At 41.8% G+C, this 23,514-nt stretch overlaps 2 protein-coding genes across 5 annotated transcripts; one reads left to right on the top strand and one right to left on the bottom strand.

Moving 5' to 3' along the window:
- Positions 1–139: 139 nt before the first annotated feature.
- Positions 140–439, top strand: RB195_021029 (uncharacterized protein; the record flags this gene model as incomplete). The annotated part of the gene is made up of 1 exon (XM_064189669.1): positions 140–439. The coding sequence occupies one exon, from the start codon at positions 140–142 to the stop codon at positions 437–439; it is 300 nt and encodes a 99-aa protein (XP_064045550.1).
- A 496-nt stretch (positions 440–935) lies between these two features.
- Positions 936–16,780, bottom strand: RB195_021028 (uncharacterized protein; the record flags this gene model as incomplete). 4 transcript variants are annotated; one of them, XM_064189668.1, is made up of 22 exons in its annotated part: positions 936–1,374; positions 2,306–2,373; positions 2,434–2,531; positions 2,599–2,723; positions 2,771–2,889; positions 2,945–3,006; positions 3,097–3,131; positions 3,226–3,354; positions 7,133–7,254; positions 7,337–7,474; positions 7,827–7,908; positions 8,002–8,090; positions 8,160–8,249; positions 11,003–11,069; positions 11,143–11,157; positions 11,576–11,659; positions 13,701–13,828; positions 14,015–14,158; positions 14,225–14,338; positions 15,667–15,786; positions 15,847–16,023; positions 16,673–16,759. In XM_064189668.1, 22 exons carry the CDS (start codon positions 16,757–16,759, stop codon positions 936–938), a joined length of 2,532 nt encoding a protein of 843 aa, XP_064045547.1. The 4 variants fall into 4 exon arrangements, with proteins under 4 accessions (XP_064045547.1, XP_064045549.1, XP_064045548.1 ...); XM_064189666.1 differs by lacking the exons at positions 936–1,374; positions 11,143–11,157; positions 11,576–11,659; ... (4 more) ...; positions 15,847–16,023; positions 16,673–16,759 and adding an exon at positions 11,202–11,281 and having other exon boundaries at positions 2,227–2,373; positions 2,945–3,131; XM_064189665.1 differs by lacking the exons at positions 936–1,374; positions 2,306–2,373; positions 2,434–2,531; ... (10 more) ...; positions 11,003–11,069; positions 11,143–11,157 and having other exon boundaries at positions 11,575–11,659; positions 16,673–16,780.
- Positions 16,781–23,514: the final 6,734 nt, after the last annotated feature.

Here is a 23,514-nt window from a genome sequence, read left to right as displayed (position 1 = left end):
CAGTAACTTCACGATCGGAATTTCGCCATTCTACAAGAATATCATCATTGACGTGAAGAGGGGGGTCCGACAGGATGATACACCCAAAATATTCACAGCCGCCCTCAAGAACGCAATGTGAAAGTTGGAACGGGACGACATGGGAGTAAGGGTTGATGGTGGGCAGCTACATCATTTGCGCTTTGCTGATGGCATCGTACTGATAACACCTAGCATCAGCCAAGCGGAGCGAATGCTGACCGAATTCGACGAAACATGCATCGGTCTTCAGCTGAATCTGCGAAAGACGATGTTCATGCGCAACGGATGGGACTCGGATGCCCCGTTTACGCTCAACGGAACGAACATATCCGAAAGCTCCAGTTTTGTTTATCTGGGTCGGGAAATAAGCATGAACCCCGACCTGAATAGGAGGAACGAGCTGCTTGGGAGCGTATAAGAGCATCGAGGATGTAGTGAACAAGACCAAGAACATCCGGCTCCGTGCTCCTCTTCAACACTACAGCACCTCCTGTTTTGACCTATGCCTGAGAAACCTGGGGAATTCGCAAGCATGAAGAAAATGCGGTGAGCGTCCATGAACCCTTAATCGAAAGAATGATGCCAGGAGTATTCCGCTTACCGCAGAAGAAAGAATGGATTCTAGCCTACGATAGAAGATAATAAACGCTGCCGCGTTTGCCAAGGGAAGTAAAATAAGGTCGGTAGGAGGACTGGGTTCCCCGCGATATTAAGCGCACTACAGGAAGACCGCCGACTCGATGGTCAGATTTCTTTAAGAAGTCCTTCAAAGAAAAATACGATGCTCTTCGTGTCCCACGCGAAAGGAGGAACCACTGGGCTACTCTGGCATGCGATCGGGACAAATGGAAGAATTACTGGCGCCCGCTCGACCAGTTCGAAGACCAGCGGGAATCAAGGTGATCAAAATTATATTACCTGGTGAGCTTCTTTAGATAGTTGTTCGTGCTGCTTTCAGAATCTTCTTCTGTATATATTTTGAAACATCCTCCTGTAATTCTGCCGTTTGCTACTAACTGATCAATGAGTGATGCATTCGGATCAAGCCTCAAACTCCATCTTCCTAGCAACAATTCCTTGGTGGTTTTCGAGAACTGCACCGAGTTTGTCGTCTCCAGCTTCGAGGCACATTGAGCACAGGCTCGTACTCCTCTTCGCAGCATCTCGTAATCCACGCTTGGGTCCTCCTCGATTTGCCAATCACCTTCGGACAAGAATTCCTCGAGCATTAAATCGTGATATAAGACTTCTTTCCTCCTTCGATGCCGATGGTAGATGTTCTTTTCCATGGAGTGTGTAACTATTTGGAGGATCTCCGCAGGAGTAGCGCCATTGGGCGATTCCCATGTCCACCTATGATACCTTCCATCCTGTATTCCTCTTCGGTGTCGTTTCCTAATTTTGCGTTAAAATCAGCGACAACGAATTTGTAAAAGGAGTTTTCACTGCGGTGTCTTTGTGAATAACAGTTGATGGTACTAATGGATTTTTGAGGCACATGACGAAGGCAAAGAGCGGCCGGAGGGGGTGAGAGGATCCCGTGAGAATCGACAAGATGGACGACAGATGGGTGCACGACAAAACCGACCTACATTTTGCAACAAATCCCTTTTTCTGCAAACGACGAGTATACCTTCATTCATCGGTCGCACGTCGAGATCTACAGCTACGAAAAACGACTCCGACAACTGTGAACGCGCTCCTCGTGTCGTAAGAACAAAGCTTGAGACAACCTCCAGAGCGAATCGTGCTCAAGTCGCCTTGGTCGAGAAACAGAGACGCCCTGAGCAAGCTCTAATTTGATCGCCTCTCACCTGTCGCCATGCTGTTCCACGTTTGAGGCGGCAGGACCCAGTTCCCAGGGTAATGAGGCAGTGTGTATGCCTGAGTGGCAAGTAGACTTTTCCGATTATTAAGCAGGTACGCACTGCATAACATGAGATGAAAATGAAATTCTGGTTCGCAAACACCATAGAGGTGCTCCTGTTTACAGCTAAGGCAACATCAAACACAGTTTTTAGTGCAAACATCCAAATGTCTTAAAATTTCGTGTCACGACGGTCAAGTTAGTCGAGTCCACATTTCTCACATTTCTTTAATACTTTCAGCCAATGTTTCATTCCAGAAAGTATCAAAAATAACCAACAAACTTTACAAGAGAACCAGAGAAAGTAATACAACAACCGTTCAATTCAACAACAACTGTTATACACCAGTATGGGAGACATTTCTCAACCGCGCTACTTTTATAGCAGCAAATCGATTTTCATGCTTTGAACAGCACCCAGCAAATTGTGACGCTTGTATCGTAAGAGGCTGTTCTTTTCCGGACAAAGGTATGCGATTCACTTGCTAAATAGCTGGAATTTCATGACACACCACATCTCGTGAATTATAGGTGAATATTCTCACATTTTTATCCAGTTTTCCACTACGGCATAAGCTGATCCGGCTCTGAAACAACGCTGAGTAGCCTGTCATGAAAGCATCCACGCCTGCACGATGACAACCTAATATACCACTTCACAACACCACTAGTTAATAAGAAGTAGTTCATTAAATCTAGTCAAATCTTACCAACTACTGCTATTCTCGGTTTATTCTTCATTTCAATTACAGAAGCTCTTAGTTTTCGTGCCTCTTTTTCTTCTTCCATCATCCGTTCTTTTTCGAGTGTACTATCAGGTTTTAAGTGGTAAAATCTAAAGTCAAACTAATTTGTAGAAAGAAGAAACAAAATGATGCTTGCCTCCTTTTCCTCTTCTTTCGATTCTTCTCCAATTTTTCATTTTCCAGATCGATAGCAAAATCGATATCATGTAGCAAACTGCACTGTCCTTTTCGCTGCCTACGGCAGAAGCCATGGTTCTGAACGTTGAACTTTCAAACATCCCTTAAATAAAAATAAACAGCGTTCACCCACAGAAAATTGCTCGCACACTTGCTCTCTAAGGTCGCAAGGTATTACATGATCTGGGAAGTTTTCTGGAAGTCGACAGTCAACCTTTTCACAAGCTTGCCGTAAGGTTTTGATCATAGATGTTGAGTCATCAAATAGAACTGTAAGGTACCAACGAGAGGCAATTGCTTCGCGAACATTGTCGCCTTGACTGAAGAAAAGTGAATTTCTTTGAAACTAGAATCACAAACAGTTCACAACATATGAAAAGGAGAATTGAGGTATTTGTATGGAAAACTACTAGCCATTTTCGGAAAACGTATTCTAAGAACGACGCTGTCATTCGCGTATGATTCTCTGCAAGATACTTCGTATCGCACAGGGGCGAATCCCATGGGAAAAGATCAGCAAGAGCGTTACAGAATTCGCCAAAACTGAAAAGAGGACAACATAAGGGAAGTTCTCACACCATCGTTAGAAATTACATTGTTGGTGATAAGAATGAGATGTTCTCACTAATAATTGATCTAAAATTTATATGAAGAAATCAAGCATTTTGAAACTATGGAGACAGAATTATATGTGTCACAATCACCAAATATTTACAGCTTACATATTAACAAAGTAGAATTGCGCATTTCGCAAGCTCTGCAGAGAAAATACTCTCCTGTAGTGCATACGTCGTGGATCTTTGAACTAACGATTCGAAATGATGCATCAATACTTATGTGCGAGGAAAAAGGTGAAATAGTAAGTTAAATTAGCAAAGTCGATCACTTTCCCCACTTGGACCGAAATATGCATGTTGGGATAGAAGCGCTCGCAAGCCATATTTTAGTGACGCTTCCCTCGAGAACCCATACTTTCACGTAAGCGCTTATGCGACAAGAAGGAATCAGGGATGACCGAAGAATTAGAAACAGTTAAGCTATAGCCAGAGAGACTGAAAAGCCATGAGAAAAAATGGCGAAAGATGAAGGGTTCACCTGGTAAGTGTAAGACCAAGATATGAACATTAAATGCAGCTACCACAAATCTGACGTGGTGAAGGAATCCATAGGAAAAGCTAGAGGTGGGAGTGTAGATTGCGGAATCAGGAGTGGTTCTGCTCATCTCTCCCTAATCGTCGTAAGAAACAGGGTGGAAGCCACATTGGTTATTATAAGGCATGTTAGAATGCTCCTCTATGCACAGGTTCTATCAGCAGCCTAATCATTGCTTTCACTTGAATAGGCAGTGAAAATACACCACTAATTTTCGACCGAACTTGGATGCGACGCCTGGGGTTCACGAGAACTCCTTCCAAAGGAAAAGGAAAGATCTACGTCCGTTCAAAGCAAATGCAAAGGTGGTTGCATCTGATTTCATCATTGAATATGCTTCAGTTTCATAGAAATAGATAATAGGAAATAGAAATAGAGAATAGAAATAGAAAATAGTAGAGAATAGGATTCTTTCAAAGTCCCAAGTGTTGTAATTAAAAAAATTGCGTCAAAATATGGAATGAGCTACACCACTTGCACTACCTGGAAGTTGTATATGCTTCAGTACACCTTCATGACATAACTCTCGGGAAATAGAACGTTGTTGCTTACAAAAATTAGTAAGAAATTTTAAAATTTATTATTTGAAATTTACAAAATTCGGAACATAAGGTAAAAATTGGATGGTTAAAAATGGTTGGTTAAAATTGGTCTTTTAAAAACATTCTACAGCAAATGATTCAATTTTAATTTTTTATTACTTAGATAATTAGATGACTCGTCTTCACTGGACGTGCGGGCCCTTGAGCCGTATCCAGCTGAGCTCTCAGCTGGTCCATCCGTGTGGCGAACTCGTCACTCCATCTCGTTGGCGGTCTCCCTCGAGGGCATTTAGCATCTCTTGGGATCCACTCTAGCGTTCTTTTAGTCCATCTATCGTCGATTCTTCTCATGACTGGCCCATCTATGTTTTGTTTTCGATACGTATTAAGGTGGGTCGCGAAGACGAGACATTCCTCTTAAGTCGGAGCTGCGAAGACCGGCTAGGTGTTGTGTGCGCCGGTTAAACTTCAGAAGACATCTCTCAAGTGCTCTGTGGGTAGTAAATAGCATCCTAGACGTGGCAGCGGCGTCTGCCCACGTCTCCGCTGCGTAACAGAGGAAGAACGGTCGAGTCGAACAGATGGGCACAAAGATCTTGGTCCGTAGCTTCCCTGACGGCTGCGAATGCTGCTCTCATTCTTCTACTGAATTCTTCCTTCAAATCGTTTTCCATGTTCATAGAACGTCCGAGGTATACGTATGACGAAGTTTTCACGATTTGGGAGCCTTCAAGTTGTAATCTTTCGTCCTAGCAGTAGGCGTTCTTCATGAACTGTTTCTTCTTTCTGTTTATTCGCAGTTCTATTCTCTTCCCTGCTTCGTTCAATTCGTTGAGCATCGTTTCTGCTTCATTGGTACTGTTCGAGAAGAAAACGATGTCGTCCGCGACACGAAGGTTCGAGAGAAATCTTCCGTCAACACCTATGCCCCTTTCTTCCCAGGAAAGTGGAAAGAAAAGGGCATAGGTGTTGATGGAAGATTCATTATCCATTGCAATGCAGCTGTTAACAGCTTCGGCGATAGAGTATCGCCTTGTAGAGTACCCCCTTTCCAATGGGTATGGTGAGGGAGCAGTGGAAAAGCTGTATCTTCGTGGTACATCGATTGTAGCAATTGGCTAATGTCTTCACATACGAAGCGTCCACACCTTGATCGACCAACGCTGACAGTATTGCATTCGTTTCTACACTGTTGAAGGCTTTCTCATAGTCGACAAAGGTTAGAACAAGGGGCAGGCGGTATTCCCGGCAAACCTCTATAACCCTCGACACGGTCTAGATGTGGTCCAAGCAGCTGAACACTTGGCGGAATCCAGCTTGTTCTTGAGGCTGGGCTTCATCCAGCGTCCTAGATATGCGCGTGAAGATGATCTTGGTGAATACTTTGTATAACACGCTCAACAAGCATATCGGACGGTAGTTCCGAAGGTCCTCTCGGTCACCTTTGTTATGGATAAGAACGGTTCGTGAGGTCTTCCATTGGTCTGGGATCCTTTCTTTCTGAAGGTAGGATGTCATGTGCGCTGCTAAGATTACATGAAGCGGATGGCCACCAGCCCGAAGAAAGTCTGCTGATATAAAATCAGGTCCGGGGGCTGTGCAAGGTTTCATGCTCTTGATAGCGACTCGCACTTCCGGAGGGAGAATTCGTGGTGGAGCTTCGCCAGTGGGGATGATTGGGCTTGGCACAGGAGTTGATGAACGAAAAAGGTTCGAGTAGAACCTCTCCGTAATGATTTCCATCTCACGACGAGAAGACGTGCGAGTCCCGTCTTCGCTCAGCAAGGTTGCTAGCGGAATATTATATTCGCGGAGATCGCTGCGGCACTTCTTTAGACTCGTTCTTCTTTGTGCTGCTTCTAGAATCTTCTTCCGCCTTACTTCAAAAGATCCTCCTGCAACGCTTTTCTGCAGCTAGTGTTTGCTACTAACCGCTCAATGTGCGATGCATTCGGATCAAGCCTCAAAGCCCTTCTTCTTTCCAACAATTCCTTGGTGGTTTTCGAGAACTGCACCGAGTTTGTCGTCTCCAGCTTCGAGGCACATTGAGCACAGGCTCGTAATCCTCTGAGCAGCATCTCGTAGTCCACGTTTGGGTCCTCCTCAATGTGCCAGTCACCTTGGGACAAGGAGTCCTCGAGTAAGCAATCGTCGTAGACGACTTCTTTTCTCCTTCGTTGCCGATGGCCACCAGCCCGAAGAAATCTTTTTCTTTCCGTGGTTACGGGAGATTTTTCTTCATCTGTTTTTTCGTGGACATACTTTGATAAAAACGGGTTTCAAATTTTTTTAATGAACACACTTGGATAAAACGGGCTACAACTGTTATGGCTGTCGAAATTCCAAGCCAAACTCTAAATTAAAGGAGTGAGCAACCGGAAAGATCCTTACTATAGACCAAATGATGGATTGTTATAGTACGGACGCCTTACAAGGAAAGCTAATGATGATACCTGATTTGAATGATTTGTAAATGGATTAAAACTCTTCTGTACCTAACACATAATTCACACGCACAAAGCAGAGAAAAATTGTCGGTGAGCCCTTGTAATTGATCAAATATATTAATGAAAGCAATTCTACCAATTTTAGCAAATTTTTAAATTTTTTTTTGTAACATGTTATACCTGTCAGGAAGTGGTGAGTAGAAATGATGGTAAAGAAAAGCGAGATCCACAAACCCATTATGAAGTATAAGAGGCGCACAACATGAAAACAGTTCCGTTACTAATGACTGTAGTGGAGATTCCTGTACCATGGCATGACTTAGCATACAAGAAGAATATAATAAGTAGATCATTTACTAAAACTTAAAATGGTAAACTGCACACCTTTGAAGCCGTACTTGGATAATAACGCACGCCAGTGCCAATCAATTTATTGAAATCGAATGAATGCCTTGCAAGGAACTCCAGAGCCTCGGGCTCTACTATGAACGGCTCAGCGCATAATGAGAGAATATTGAACACCTGAACACGAACAGCTATCTTTTAAACAATGTAGCAACAAGAAAGATGGTGGACCGCTTCAAAGCTTAGCTGAAAAGGGTCTCATTTGTACTTGAAACATGTTTGTTGGAACTAAGGGAAGAGCGGGGCGACGTAGCGTAGCGGTTAGAAACGAACATCGCTACTTTCACTCTGACTGCAGCGATGAGTGGTGTTAGCCAGGGGACCCCTCGATCTTGAGCGCTACACTCCACCGCAGCGCTTCGAGTGCAGCCTCCTGATGCAACTGCACCGAGCTTCAAGTCGTTTTGATCCGACCATAGCAGCAGAAAATTAAAAACGGTCAAAGGTACTTTTGAAGTGACAGCCTCACCTGGCACTGGAACTTGATTCGTCTCTTCGTCTCACTTTTTCCTATTTTTTTGAAGAAAGCCAAACCTAGCGACAAAATGCTTCTATAAATTCACATCTGACCTGTTGCTATTCATCAAGCGCAAAAAAAAAACCAATCAATCGCTCAATTAACTATCAAAAGTAATCTTACACACCTTGTTCTTGCAGCTTCACGTAGTGCTGTATAACGGTCTTCAATATTTCTGGCAACAGTTGCTAACCGTGATCCGAGACCGGACAGTTCCTACTCAAGGAAATAAGGAGAATGAATGAAGAGCCTGATAACATTGCAAAACGCTGCTGATATGCTCACCAAATCCAAGGATATGAAATCTGCATTTTTCAATGAAGCTAATAGATACGGCCAAACCGCATCGAAGTTACACCGGCGGACCTCCATGATCTGAAACACATGCAGCACATTAGCTAAAAAAAAAGTTCCGTGAATTAGCAACAATTTTAGACAGGAAACAACCGACACAGTATTGCTACGGCTCATCTACCGCAAATCAGAGAACCAACCATGCTCCCCTTGTTTCAGTACATATACCAATTACGCCCGATCACTGAATTACTTGTCAGTGTTACCGACAGAGTTCTGCTGCAATATTTCAAGTTCCGCATACCTACAACACCAGCACAACCTAGTCCGCTGCAGCTAGGTAGGAAAGGAGGAGATGGAAGGGAAAAAGAGGAAGAAGAAGTGAAACCGAGAGTGGTAGATGATTTCGAAAAAGAACAGAGAACAGATATCATTTTCCATAAAGGCGACAGTAGGACCTAAGGGGTTCGATACCCGTCGTTTGACCAGAAATTTCGCAGGAGGAAAAATTTATCAGTGTGTTTAAAAGGTGAATAACTCAATTTACATGGTCAATTTACACGTAACGACATCTGGAAGCCAAAATGCTCAGTTTGTGTGAACATTGTTAGATTTAGATAACGGTTAATAACCGCAAGAGAAGGGCACTTTGAGAAATCGCTATGGACGAATTTCATAGGAGAACATTTGCGCCGCACTGTGATTAAAATGTTGCTGTTGGCGTGATAACTTGCATGAAGAATGTCAACTATTACTCAAAAAAAATACAAATTTTATTACAAATTTCATCTCGAAGCCAGATTAAAAGCGTCCTTGTCAGTCACTCTGGAAAACCATTCATTTGAACAACACAATTTCTCTTCAGCAAGATTCAGCATATATTCCATAATTAATGCCAATAATTAGCTACGGTTGTTTTTCCACTTTTCTCCAAGTGCGGAGCGGTGTGATTGTATGCATACAACAAACCAACTTAACGCGTTTCATTAGCTGGTGACTACCTGCGTGAGGATGTCTTGAATAGAATGTCTCATTATTTCAAACACCCACATTTTCATTACAATGACATTACTCCTCTCAATCACTGATGTACAATCAGATATAAACGAGACTTTTGTTCAAACAAAATTTATTTTATCCGAAACATCTGCATTTCTACAAATTATTGTTCTTTATTTATTTTATTTTAAATTATTTTTTTATTTTTTGTAACTATTTCTTATGATACATTTTTTCCAACGTTTTGATCATTTCTTCATTCCGTTCTCGAAGAATAAAGCAAGACGGGTATCTAACAAGCTGCGCACGAACGTTTCCATTTGTCCGTTGGTCTCAAATCCCTTGCCTCCAAATGTTTCTTTGAGGGGTCCAAACATGTGGAAATCGCATAAGTCTGAGCCGTAAGGTGGATGATCAAGCTACGCTGCACCTGTTCTGCGAGGCTTGAGTTGTCGTGGACAATCTGCACCTCGTGGATAGAACTATCTCGTCTTTTGCATCGATACTGAACCCTAACTTGAACCAAGAGGCTGCAGTATTAGTTGCGTTAATGGTTTGACATCACTGTAAGAAATTCACCAGTAGGACTCCCTTCCAGTCCCAAAAATGGTAGCCAGCACTTTCTTTGCAGACAATCGGGTTTTGGCATTACCGGGTTTCCCTCTTCTTTCCTTCTCCGCCTGAGCACTAGAACTAATTAGGATGCGGGCAGTGAAAGTGGGCGACCCTAGTTTCGAATTCCGAGTGGTCGTAGAATTCCTTTTTGTGAAGAAGTTTCAGGAGACGAAGATGGTACTTAGGAGCCAGGTTAGGAGAGTAAGATGAAGAGGTAGCAATTTTCGGCCGAGATCGGAAAGAGTTTAGCAGGCCACCTTCGCAATATGAGATGGGCCTTAGGGGTAACAAATTTTGTCGCGCATCGAACGCTCCTGGTTGAAAGCAGCGTATCATGAAATTGACGGTGTTGAGGCCTCGCTCTGTCGCACAATACAGAGTTCAGGCTGCAGGTTACGTGGCCTCTCCCAATTTCTTCCTAATATCCACAAAAACGGCAACCCTTGTCCGGTTTCCTCAGTAGCATACTCATTGGTTTTGCATGAACACACCACTAAGGAGTCCACATTGATTTCCGCTCGTAGAAGCGCATTCAAATTTAATTATACTCTAACTTACCTCGTAGAAACCAATGCAGTTTCCCATTTCTCAGGAGCCTTGTTGTCCAAAAAAGTCCAGAGCGGAAGTGGCTCTTATACTTCCTCCCGCCGAATGCGCTGATGTCAACGAGAGGCCTTGTTATTAACGCTGCCGGTATGGGGAAATATCGAATGAACGACCAACAAGTTCGTTGATAGATAATTTCTTCCTTGGTCACAGCACGTCATCGGCAACACTCCTCCGATTATAAGTTCGTAAAAACCAACAGTAAACGATTGTTGGTGGATGGATTTCGTCAGATGAAGTCAATGTTACTTCACTCGGACAGGCACATGTAACCCTGGAGGCGAAGCCTTGAGAACCTCCTGCCATATTCTAGTATGGAATTACTCTGATCGGGACTTTAAGGACTTCTTTGGAAAGAAAAAAAAAAAAGAAAATTTTACTCAGGTTCTTCACTCGACTCAAGGATAATGGTTAGCATTAGGATGGAGCTCATGGGCGGCAAGTGCCTGTGCACTCCAAATCGCTTGCGTTACTTACCATTTAACCAACTTTAATATTGGGGGCATCAAAACTATAAAAACACCTTAATCACTTGAACAGCTGTCAAGTTTCATTAATAGTTCTGATTATTTGAGACCTTAAAGAAGAAAGTAAAGAGAAGCACTACAATTTACCTGAATCTTCTCAAGACGAGCTGACGACACCTTCATCGTAGTTGCTGGCTGGCCTTCTCCAAACATCCTGAACACAGAACAAACAATAACAGTAGTGGTTGTACTCAGATGGAAGTCTGTTAAGAAAAAGAAAAGTCTACCATATTCTACTTGAGCTGTATATGTAACAATAAAGCACACGTCATGTATCGATTCCAACAAGTCAAACAGTTCTTGCACTACATTTATTCTCAAAAGGAAAGCGTACGAAATAGCAGCTGTCTTGGATACTCGAAGCATGGGTAATATTTTGAGACTAAACACACACGTACAATAAGCAGCATAACATATTAAAAGTACAATTTAAACAAATACTCGTGGGAAGAATATGAAGCTTCATTGCGTTTTCATCATTCAGAAAACAAACATTAGGAAACATTAAAATATGTGGCAGTGCTTCGGTCACGTACGAAGGGTCGCCAGAAAATTCATGGGGTTAAGATAACCTAGATAAATTCCATAGTTAACCTTACTCTTGGTCTTAGTCTGTAAAGTGAATGAGCACTTCACACTTCAACACCTCACTTCAATTACTAATCTTTTTTTTCACCGCTTGCAATTGTTCCATTCTCGCTCGCATGACCGGCTGCACGTCGTTCCCGAGCAGCAGCGAGAGCTCTAAAATAGAGATTTCCTTTCTCAAAAAAGGGTGAAGAAGAACCAAAATATGAGTATAAATTTGAAAAGGCTGAAAAATTTGGCTGAAAAGGCGAAATCAAGAATTTCGGCGACTTCGGAACGATGTTCCACTTCCGTGGTCAAGGCTGTGTGCCAGCGCCATATAGCGCTACACTTCTACGTACTATCGAATACGGTTCTAGATACTTTTGATTTGAGACGATCTTTTGTCACAGAGCACAATGGCGCACTTCAATGCTTCAGTCAGTCAACGTTTATACAAATGGTAATGTGACGTGCAAGGCTGGTGTCGAATGCTGTCACTGAACCGAGGGATTCGAAGGTTCTCGTTCTTTATCCCGTCATTCCAGAAGGTCCTGTCTCGATTACGTCATTATATTCTTGTATTTCTCATGAAGTTCAAAACTTTGGAATCTTTAGCGTAAACTTCTTTATCTCGAGACATGACTTCACCAGCGCAGAATAGCATCGATAGTGCAGGCATCTATGGATATCACGTTACGGCTTCCACGACGACTATGAGGGGAAAGATGAACATTTATTTAAGCTAACAAGGATAGGAAGTTACGCTTGCGCTCGATTCCTTAGGACAGTGTGGAATATATGAAGCGACTTTCTTTTTGTTTTTGGGACGGCATTTTGTCGCAAGTTGTACTAAAAGAGCTCGCGTTAGGATGCGGTGGGATGCGTCCTTTAAGTGTGAGGATACGCGGTACACCGATGTAGCATTCAAAAATGCACAATAGTAACGAGGCCGCAATGACTAGTAGAGAGATGGAGAATGCCTCGAATTCTATGATACGTTCAAAGACTTTCATGCGGATTCGGGTTGTAATTAAACACTCAGCTGGGTTGCTCCCCTTTCTGAGAGATGTAGCGGCGTTTTGTTGTCAGCCCATAGATATCACTTCTGCCCTGACTTGGTTAAAACCGCGTTCGCCACCTCACAGATTTAAACACTGTGACTTCCGCAATGCTGCTGCCGGAACGTGGGCGCGCCCCGCTTCTCTGTAATGATTCAGCGTTGATTTGGTTTGCGTTTCGTTTCGATTTCGTTCGCTATCGTCTATTGCTATCGGCTAAACAGTTTCACATGTAACCAAAGCTAGGAGAATAGGTAGATGGGAAAATTCTTCCGTTGAGATGCCCTCAGAATAGTTACGAAACAACACCAATACGAACACCTTGTTCCGGCCCATCTGAAGGTTTACATTCTTGTCACTGACGTCGCAGAATTTTTCGACATCTTCATCGCATCTCTGAGTCTATGTTGAACATTACCGTTGTGAAGGCCCTTCGCTGCGTCCACTGCTCCATTCGCGTCCTTCGATCTTTATTCTTTCGACTTCAAGATTGTTGAAAAACGCGTAACAAACACGGTTCTTCTTGCGAACTTTAATTTTACTTCATTACTTTATCCATTCGTTGTATTGTACCGAACTCGGAGGCTAATTGGGATTGGATGTAGAAGGCAAACTCGGTTTCGCTGTTGTCGCCACTATTTAGCTCAAACAGCTCCGCATTGATAATCGTGAGGATAACGACACTATAAGCGGTTAATCGCAATAATTTCCGCTGTGAAAGACGCTGTGTGTCACTTTGGAAATTTTCGCTTTTCCCTGAAAAAACCCAGGACGTATAGACCATAGCTCAGCGGAAAAAGGCAGTCGATCGATTAGCGACCTTGCTGATGCCATGAACCTGGCGGAATGCAGATTTGGTATATCCGACATCCGACGAACACTTACTGCAATTGATGCAGCACCACTGCGATGAAAAACCTAAGTAAACACTACGCTGTCGGAATTCTCGTAGTCGACTATTTCAATTTCGAGTGGAATGGAGAAATTCACGATGAACGCAGTCACAGTTGCGAAGGAGATATCGTAGAATCAATCACAATGATTTATATGTAATGAGGATGACATGTGCTTCTATTTTAAAAAGAACTTTCTTTTTGGAAAATCAACACTGCGTGGTAACCAGTTTAATAGGACAAGAATTGATGATAAACACTTGCCTAGAGAGTGCGTCCCATATTCCTCCCATGAAAACAGCGCAAAATAGATTTTCAATGGGAGCAAATGGATCCGTGACGTGCAATAGTATAGCAGAAAGTTTGAAATAGACGAAAAAGCCGACTACACACTGAAATAAACGGAGCTCAACAGCGTTACAAAGCGCTGTTATTGAAATCTAACAGAAAACGAATGATAACAAACCAAAATTCATCTAATTAAAACAATTAAAATACAGAACGTAGTATTGAAACGTCCAACCAAGTAAAAGGACTGCGAACCTACGAAATGGAAGAAAAAAGCACAACAAACATACCAAATATACGATATCGTGTGGCGCAGTGACGTAGACGCTGTTTTTCTCCAAAGATAATACAATCGACGCGACAAGGCAAGCTTTTGTAGCAAACGAAGGACGGAGCGCTTCGTTATGGTTTGGGAGCCAAACACCACGCACTAACTAAAACCACAACATCCAAGATAGAAAACTAAGAGAAAAACAATGTTTGATTAATTTCCTACAAACCTGCTCAACCGTTTTAAGAATACCGGATCCAGCTCCCTTCGCTGTTCCAACTAGTATTTGAACGATATATGAACTAGGATAGAGCTTAGCTGCATGCGACACTCCATGGGTAACCTTAAGAGGACACATACGATAAAGCTCTTCTTAGCCATGCTGGTAGGAATTCTGCTCTAGCAATGCTAGGGAGGCGCACTCAGTGACCCCCTTATTTCTCAAAGCCCTAACTTACCTTTTTCTCCTAGTAACTTCAGCTTGCATATCATAGATCCTTTAAGGCTAATGCTTAGGTCTTAGGGCACCGAATGATTTAAAAATTTACCCCGAGAAATATTAATGTAGAAATGGCATCGTTCTTGTAACATCAAGCATCAGGCGTAACGGATGCTGGCCTAATTTGATGAAACGTTTAAAAAGATCGGTTTTCAGCTGAACTTAGACAAAACGATGTTCATGAGAAACGGATGGGTTTCTGATGCCCCATTCACGCTCAACGGAATGGACATATCCAAATGCTCCAGCTATGTATATTTAGGTCGGGAAATCAACATGATGAACGACCTGACCTCTGGCAGAAGGAAACGAGCGGCTTGGAGAGCATTCAAGAGCATCGAGGATGTAGTGAAAAGGACCAAGAACAACCGGCTCCGTGCTCACCTATTCAACAGTACTGTTCTTCTTGCTTTGACCTACACTTCAAAAAAGCGGGCGTTTCGTAAGCAGGAGGAAAATGCGATCAGCGTCATAGAACGCGGAACTGAAAGGATGATACAAAGAGTAACCCGCTTTACGCAAGTGAAAGAAGGGATTCGAAGTTCACCCCTACGTCGCCGATCGAAGATCAGAGACGCCGCCGCATATGCCATGGAAAGCAAAATTAGGTGGGCCGGACACGGGATGTGTTTCAAAGACAATCGTTGGACCAGAGCCGTAAGCAACTGGATACCACGCGATATCAAACGCACCGCAGGAAGACCGCCGACCCGATGGTCAGACCTCTTTACGAAGTCCTTCAAGAAAAAGTACCATGCTCTTCCAGTCCCTCGCGAGAAGAGATGTCACAGGGGAACACTTGCGCGCGATCGGGACAAATGGAAGTATCACTTGTGCCCGCTCGAGCAAATCGATAAAGAAATCGAGTAGTCACCGACATCTTTATGATAGTATTAGTTTCCTCGATCTTTAAAAGTTAAATCCTTCGAACTTGTCGCTTTGTGTCGCAAAGTTCTTCAAACTAAAAATGTGTGTTCATATTATGTCGTCGCGAACTTCACAAATCATCTAGAATTCCCGAAAGTCTTAACTGTAACCTGCCCATAGTATGATCCGGATGTATTCTATTAGAATAACTTTACATGAATTAACAAAAACAGAATGTAGAGTAAAAAGATAAAAGCCTAATTACATTGGTAATCAGGAATTAGATGGAAGAAAGAACTAGTCACCTTATAAGCCCTTTTGACCTCCTTCATTACTGACAACAAACACTTAATCGGCATGACCTTCGATAACTTGTAGATTCCATCGAAAGGTGCATAGAAGACAAGATACCACACCATTGTCGCCTGAAAAGGGGCAGCGACCAACAAAACATCATTCTTAGACAATATAAAAGTAAAACTAACTAAAAGGATGTCATCATGCCGTTTGAATGGCGCAATTACCGGCTCACCCAAGAGGAAATTTGCGAGGAAGGAGTCTGCGAAGCACATTAGCATCGAGGACAACCAACATGAAAGAGGATGTTTGCGAGAGAACAAACAAGCTGAAGTTGCTAAGTCGTCGCGAACCTCACAGATCATCTAGAATTCCTGAGCAATCTTAACTTTTTACAAAAGTGAGTAGAAGTGTAAGTAAAATGTTTGGCGAAGTTCTTCCTGGTATATTCAATCTAAAGTCAGAACCAGGCGCAACTTCAAGAGTTAAACGTCCAGGATATGTTATGTGACGAGCAAAGGATGGAGGTTTTTATTTACTGATGCATTACAGTTACCCTTGAAATTATACATAAAGAATGACCTCACGACCATGTGGATCGTTGAGGTAACCAGCTTTCTAAAATTTAGTAGAATAATTAGTTCAAGAAATTCTAAATCGCAATTTGAACGTTCAGGAATGCACACTTTAGGAAGCAATTAACGTTAGCCCTCTGCGGAAACAAATACTCCAAACGATTAGACCAATTTAATGTCTATTTGCAGTCCGATCAAGTAAGTGAGCGCAATGCGCCCTGAGACATGATGGAGCTTAGGGAGATTATTTGTCAAGCACAGGAAAAAAGTGTGCGTCTATTCCTTCCTATCCGCTCCTTATTTCCCTTTGTTCTTTCTCTCTTCTTTTTGTTGAATTTCTATATATCTTATAGGCTCAAAAGCAAAACCAAATCAAGATATTTTAAGCCTCATCTGAGTGGTAAGAGAATCGTATTGAGGCTAGATAAGAAAGACTTGCCAATATGTAATGTGCAATATCGAAGTATGGAAACATCCTCAGTCGATGTAACTGGGCGCCTGCATCCAACAAAATCTCTTGGTCCATCTGTAACCCTTCCGGCCACATGGTGTTACCTCAAATGACTCTCACTAACAAACAAAGCTGATCTGAAGAACTAACTCGTAAAGACCAATATACACATATCACACTCCAGAGTTTGGAAAACAACAAAGTATAAAAGGTATATTCAGACAATAGCGTCAATTAGCGACCAGTCTTGAATTCAAATGTACCTAGCTGAAACTTCAAACACAATTTTGGTCGGGATTAGACAAGCAGGTTGGTTCAACTTTCATCGTTAATATGATGAAAATTTCTTTGGGCATTCTTCACGTTGCCCAAAACATGGATGTGACTCATTCTCATCATTTCTTTTTATCGCACTAATTTCAATATTTTATTTTTTGTTAGCCTTTTTGAAATGCTCTTCTTCACTAATCAATATTTTAGTCTGTTTTTTTCACAATGAATCTCAATTTTTTTACTAGGCAAACTAACTTTTGTTTTTGTTCGTAAATTTTCGAGTCTTTTTCTTCATTGTGCTCAGCCCAGGGATTCTGCGACTTTTATTAGGTTGAGTCGAAAATTCTCGGACCATGTTAGCTACTGTTTGATAGAGTACAAGAGGCTCTTCAAAGTGTAGGTTAACAATTACACCAAACTAGTTCCTTCCCTGCCACAATGCCGCACAATTTCAAGCCGTCGTCACCCTACCTCCGCAACGTCATACTCTTTCTTCATCTATCCGGGGCCGAAAACCCGCGGATATCGATAGACGTTTCATGGAAGTTTACAAGGAGCACGTCCCCGCCAGAAGCAATGTCTACAAGTGGGACTCGAAGTTCGCGGTGGGCGAGTGTTCCATCGAAGATGAAGAACTCTTGACGCCCAATGGAGTTCGATCTAGGTTTGCTGCGGAGACAGGTGGAAGCCGATCCGTATCAAACCACTCGCGAACTGACGCCCGCTCTTGATATGAGTCAAACCACAGTTGTTTATCGATTAAAATCAATCGATAAGGTGCGAAACATACATGCGATAGTCGGAGCCGGTGCTCCGACCTTTTTCGCTTTTGTACGGTTGGCGAAGGAACACTCTTCACTTTTGTACGGTTGCCGAAGGGATTCTCACCATTTCAAGGCATTGTCCAACGAATCTGAGGTGGTATGGATTTCAGGTGGAGTATTAGTATACGGGATCGTAGACTATGGAGAGGGGGTGATTCCGTCCATTTCTTCCTAATTGCCGTAAAAAACGGCCCGAACGATACGGCTTCGAGCGTTCCGGCGCGCTATGTTCCACGAGTTCGATTGGAGCGCGCCAGCCTCACGCATGCGCCGCATCTTGCGGACCGTTTTTTACGGCAATTAGGAAGAAATGGACGGAATCACCTCCCTCTCCATAACCTACTATCCCGTAAACGAATACTCCACCTGAAATCCGTACCACCTCAGATTCTTGGGGTGATGTCTTTAAGCTGCACCCCATGAGGTGGACCCTCTTCACCTGAGAAGGATCCGACGCCTCCCTATCGCACCTATGGTGCGAAAACTATGTCGATGGGTATCACATGCTCTGAACAAGTATGGCATGGACCGCCCGTTGGTGCAGATGCAAGACGTCCCTATGCTTAACGTGCGCACCAAAAAGGTTATGCTCTGCATCTGGTGGGAAGTACATGACGTCAAATACTGGAAATTGCTCGCCGAGGGATGTACAGAGCCTGCGACGTCTACATTGAGCAACGGAAGAATTTGAAGGTAAATCACGAAAATGCACGCTCGCTACAGGACGATTGTACTTCCGGCACGACAAGGCTCGGCCGCACATTGCAAGAACGGCCAAGGCTGGACTGATGAAGTTCGGCTGGACCACTTTACTACCCCACCGTATTCCCCAGACCTGATTCCCTCTAGTTACCACCTTTTTCCTATCTCCAACGTCATCTAGTCATGGTCAAGACTTCCAAACCCACGACGACATCAAAAAGACACTCGAGGAGTTCTTCGAAGACCAGTCCCAGCGTTTTAGAACAAGGGCATCTACGATCTGTCTAAACGTACTGGCAAAGACGATCAGTGAAAATGGGCAAACCTCAAATGACTAACAGTTATCGTTTAAAAATTGTAGGATAAACAAAAATATTGTCAATTTGTTCGAGAACTCTCGATTTAGCCTAATAAAAAAGGATAAAGGACAAAGTTACTGGCGTATCAATCCACTTGGGAAGCACCAACGCGTTTTACTGCACTTCGTAATCGTTAGGATTTTGGAACACGTTTTGCCTATACAATAACTTGCGGGGACTGGGCGATGATCAGGTCAGTGTTTTTGTCCTCCCGGGCAAGTCTAGTACCAAGTTGGCTAGTCTGGCTTGCTTTGCACTAGGACGGTCTCGAACCCTCGACTGTGTGCCTACAACGGACCACTAACCGACTGCGCCACACCCGCCCACTCAACCCAATACTATCAGTTATTTTAAAAAATTACCCCAACGCTTGGAGAGAGTTATAAGAAGTGTAGAGGGGAAGTGTAATACATATCTACTCAGCAATTATATTCAATTATATTGGCTAGAATCAGAGTCTTAAAATTTAAAACACTTTGGTTTTATTATATGATTTCTAATGATAGTATTTTTGGAAACTCTGAATGACACGACAAACAGTATATCCAAGAAAATCAAGATACGTAAAATATACGATACAGTATATCCGAGATTAGAGAGAGAGATTGATCGAGATACATAAGATATAAGTACGTGCAAAATATATGCAGGATAAGACTCTAACGCATATAGACACTGATATTGGTATCCAATATCAGTGTCATTACAAGTAAATGGAAGACTCTGAGACAAACACTCATCTCACACTCACTTTTGAACGAAACTGCTGAAACCAGCGAATTTGCACTCCTACCGCTTCTCAGATGTGTGTCATCCATTTGCGACTGCAAACTGTTGAGAAGAGTGATGTTAGCGATAGTTTCACCGCGATCGCAATCGAGCCTCTACAACGTCGCTTTGAATGCAGCTGCTTACGCGAGAAGTTTAAAAATAGGTCATATTCGACATTTGTTTTTTTAGGATGAAAAGGTGTAATATTTGGAAAAAAATGAATAAAGCTCGATTCTTGTACAGCGAAGAAGTTTTGCCGTGACGAGGGTAAAGAAGCCTAAAATGATGAAAACTCATTATTCTTATACTTCTGAGAACGGAACTAGTGTGTTTCCTTAGCCAATTTTGATTATGGACAACCTAGCGTGTTCTTGCTGCTCTAAGCTATGCTCGATGGCATCGGGGTAGCGCATCTGGCTCGAGCCGTGCAAAATCGTATCCACAGGTATTTACAGACAACTGTCAATATAATGACAAACCATAAAATACTTCAACAAAGATGATTCATCATAAATGATGTGACAAAAATTATGAAGGTAAAGCCATGGTAAAGCAGTGCAAAAAATAGTTTAAAAGCACTAACCACCTGAAAATTTTGATTCTTTTGACAACTAAATGTCACAATTATCAAGTCTAAGCACTGCAAATGTTTTTCTAATTACTTTCAAGAGGAATTGAACAAAACAGAAGGAACTTCACATTGCTACCACTAGACCACTAAGATATCGTGAGGGACAGACCTAAAAGCAGCATATCACGAATCGATTGCGGGATTAGTGGTGGTTCCGCTCATTCCCTGATCATCGTAAGAAATGTCGTTGAAGACAACGTTTTTAAGATGATTTCAGTTGCAACGCCCCACCCTTGTGCATGAGCCCCATCCAAGTGCGATCGCTCGAAAATCGGTGGTGTCTTTTCACCGGCCTATTCAAGTAAAACCAATGAATAGGCTGCTAAGAGAATGTGTACATAGAGGAGCATTCTAACTTACCTTATATTACCCAGATTTGCTCCCAAGCTCGCCGTTTCTTACGACGATTAGGATGAGATGAGCCGAACCACCCCTGATTCTGCAATCTACAACCAAACCTCTAGCTTTTCCTGGGGATTCCTTCACCAAGTCAGATGCGTGGTGTGCTGCATTTGGATTTGCAATGTTAAAATATAAGCGTATTTATTAAGATAGCTAAAGTGTACTTTGGTGAAAGGCCCTCTTACAATCGCTGATCTATCTTTTGTCAGCGATCATTCAATTTCGCATTCAGGGTAAAAGAGTTGAATGAGCAACAATGTCCAACAATAATGATTTCAACCACCACTTAGAAGACAAATTTCGATATCGGTGCTACCTGAAGAAAAAACATCACAACAACTGGAAACAGAAGTAATTAACTTATCAAACTAGGTTGCACGAGTTGCTGAATAACGGCGTTCACAGGAAATTTACCGGCACATTTTCCAATAAAATTTTCCAGTACAATTTTGTAGGGTAGTAGAGACAGATTACGAATTTATCTTTGCCAAAACCTAGTTGAAACAAAAAAAAATCTTGCTCCTATTTCCAAATTTTTCCAACCAGCTTCACAGAGAACCCGAACACCTACAGAAATAGAAATTTGCAAGTGCAAGTGTGTGCCTTCCTGATAATAATAACTCACAGCATAAATTATAAAAACTTATATGGTTCAAAATATGTTATACGGTAAGATTTTTCCTATTAGAATCGTACTTCACATTTCTCGCAATCATTTCGCTCATCTAAAAAGTTAGTCTAGATAATTATGAGAAATTTGCAAACATTTCCAACTTCTTGTCAACTAATTTTCAAAGCAACCTGAGAGCTTCGAAGAACAATAATCTATTCCTCTACAAAACGTACCCTTGCCAAAAATTCTGGATTTTTTTTTGTGCTAAGTTATAAATTTTTATTTCAACATACAGAAATCCGCACCAGTCCTGTACTCATACTGAACAAGGTTCAGTATTCGTCGCAAAAGTCATCTCCAAATCGCACGTAAATTTATTTCTATTCATCTGTATTTGTTTTATCTCTTGTTTTTTATAATACATTGTTTTTATTTTTATTTATTTACCAACTTTCTAAATTATTTCAAAACTTTAATTGTTATATCTAATTTTTAATTGCGACTACCTGAAGGAGAATGAGAGGAATAAGAACGGGGAAGGGGTCGTTTTTGGAGGATCGAGTCTACATGTTTGACTCTGATAGAAAGCATCGCGCTGCTGCTGCTCACGATTTGACGCAAATTCTCAATTGTGTTTTCGGGTTTACGTACTACTTCGTTGCACGACTGTGAGAAAACGAACTATTGTTTATAAATTCGTGGACGTTGACGAAGTTTTGCAATTTTCTTACACATCCTTAATCTAATCTAATTTCCATTTAAGTAACTCTTCCTCATTTTAAGGGCCGTGTTCACTCTTATTTGAACGCACTGCGGAATGGACATCCGCCATTGTTTCCTTCCAAGCACATCACCTCCTATAAGACATTATTGTATTAGGTTGATTAATAAGTCAAAAGCGTTTTCTTTCTTCCTTTTTTTTGAAATGAAAAATACACGAAAGTGAAGAACGTTGTGAATAATTCAACAGAGAATTTCTCACTCTGCAAAATAGTCCCATTGAAAGGTGTCAAGTTATCAAAACGGAACTTTTTCCACACCTTAACACGATTAATCGATAACATCCCTGAAGCTACTTCCCAGACTGTGATGTGCATGGAAGGCATCATATCATCATAAAATCTAATGAATAAAAAATTTGAGAAGACCAAAGGCTTAGAAAAATATATTCACGAAAAAACATGAAAAAATTGATAATGATTAGACATATGAAAAAAACTATTGAACGAAAGCAGGTTGTTGGAAGCGATAGCAAAGACAGCAATGACGAGTAATCGTGGGTTTATTCCCAGTATTTTTTTAAGAAAATTGGAAAAAGGTCGGCCGGGGTGTAATCCATCTCGAGGTCATTATTTCCTATATTAAAGTGCGAAGACAAACGACGTGCGCTACTTACAAGCACTGCTGCCTTCGCATACGCAACACCAGTCTCATCTTGAGCGGCTCTATCGTCTGGAGTAGGTGCAAAAAAATGTCGAAAGTGCTCCCATTCTTTCCTGTTAAAGCTCTTTCTCAATGATTTGAAAACAATGATCAAAATAATTTTTAAAAAGTCCAATAAGAATACTCTGTAGAGTGAGAAATTCAGTTTCAAATGATTGATAATATTATAGAGACACTTTTCACTTTTATCTCTATCTTCACTTAAAAAAAATAAACGCTCACAACTTATCCCTCAATCTATAATATTAATCTTAGTAATTCCCTTTAATTGCAAGAGAATAAAATTTAACATATATGACTGTTTAGATTGTTTTTGCAGATTCTGTATCAGTTTGCCTGTAGTAAACAAACCAATAAATTATATACATCCCTTGAAGAACATAAAGTCGGGGTGAAAATGAAGTTGGTTACAAGCGTAAGTGGTTGCTCTCGCTACCGCTTTTTTTCGAAGAAAAAATTGTGCGGGGTTTTAAAAAACCACACAAACTTATGTAGTGCTGTAATAGTAACTCTCTACTCTGTCAAATCAGTTTCGAGGATCAGTTTCGTAAACTTCTTTCGAAAGTCAAACTTTAGAAACAAAGAAGTAAAATGTTCAGCGTTCAGGATCACTAAAATATAGATTCATGGGTTATTTCTATAATATACCTAATCAATGATAAATTGGGAAGTCCTTGGCGTTGATCAATCTCTTTGAAAGATTCCAATGCGTTGGACTTCAAATCGTAATACGGGAAATTTTATGAGCGTGCTTGCGACTTATACAATGACTTGTACATTATAGGGTGAGGCAAACCGTATTCGCGCTTAAA

The sequence above is a fragment of the Necator americanus genome, chromosome II (assembly GCF_031761385.1).
Source record: "Necator americanus strain Aroian chromosome II, whole genome shotgun sequence".
Classification (NCBI taxonomy): domain Eukaryota; kingdom Metazoa; phylum Nematoda; class Chromadorea; order Rhabditida; family Ancylostomatidae; genus Necator; species Necator americanus.
This window is presented reverse-complemented; position numbering and strand designations above follow the sequence as displayed.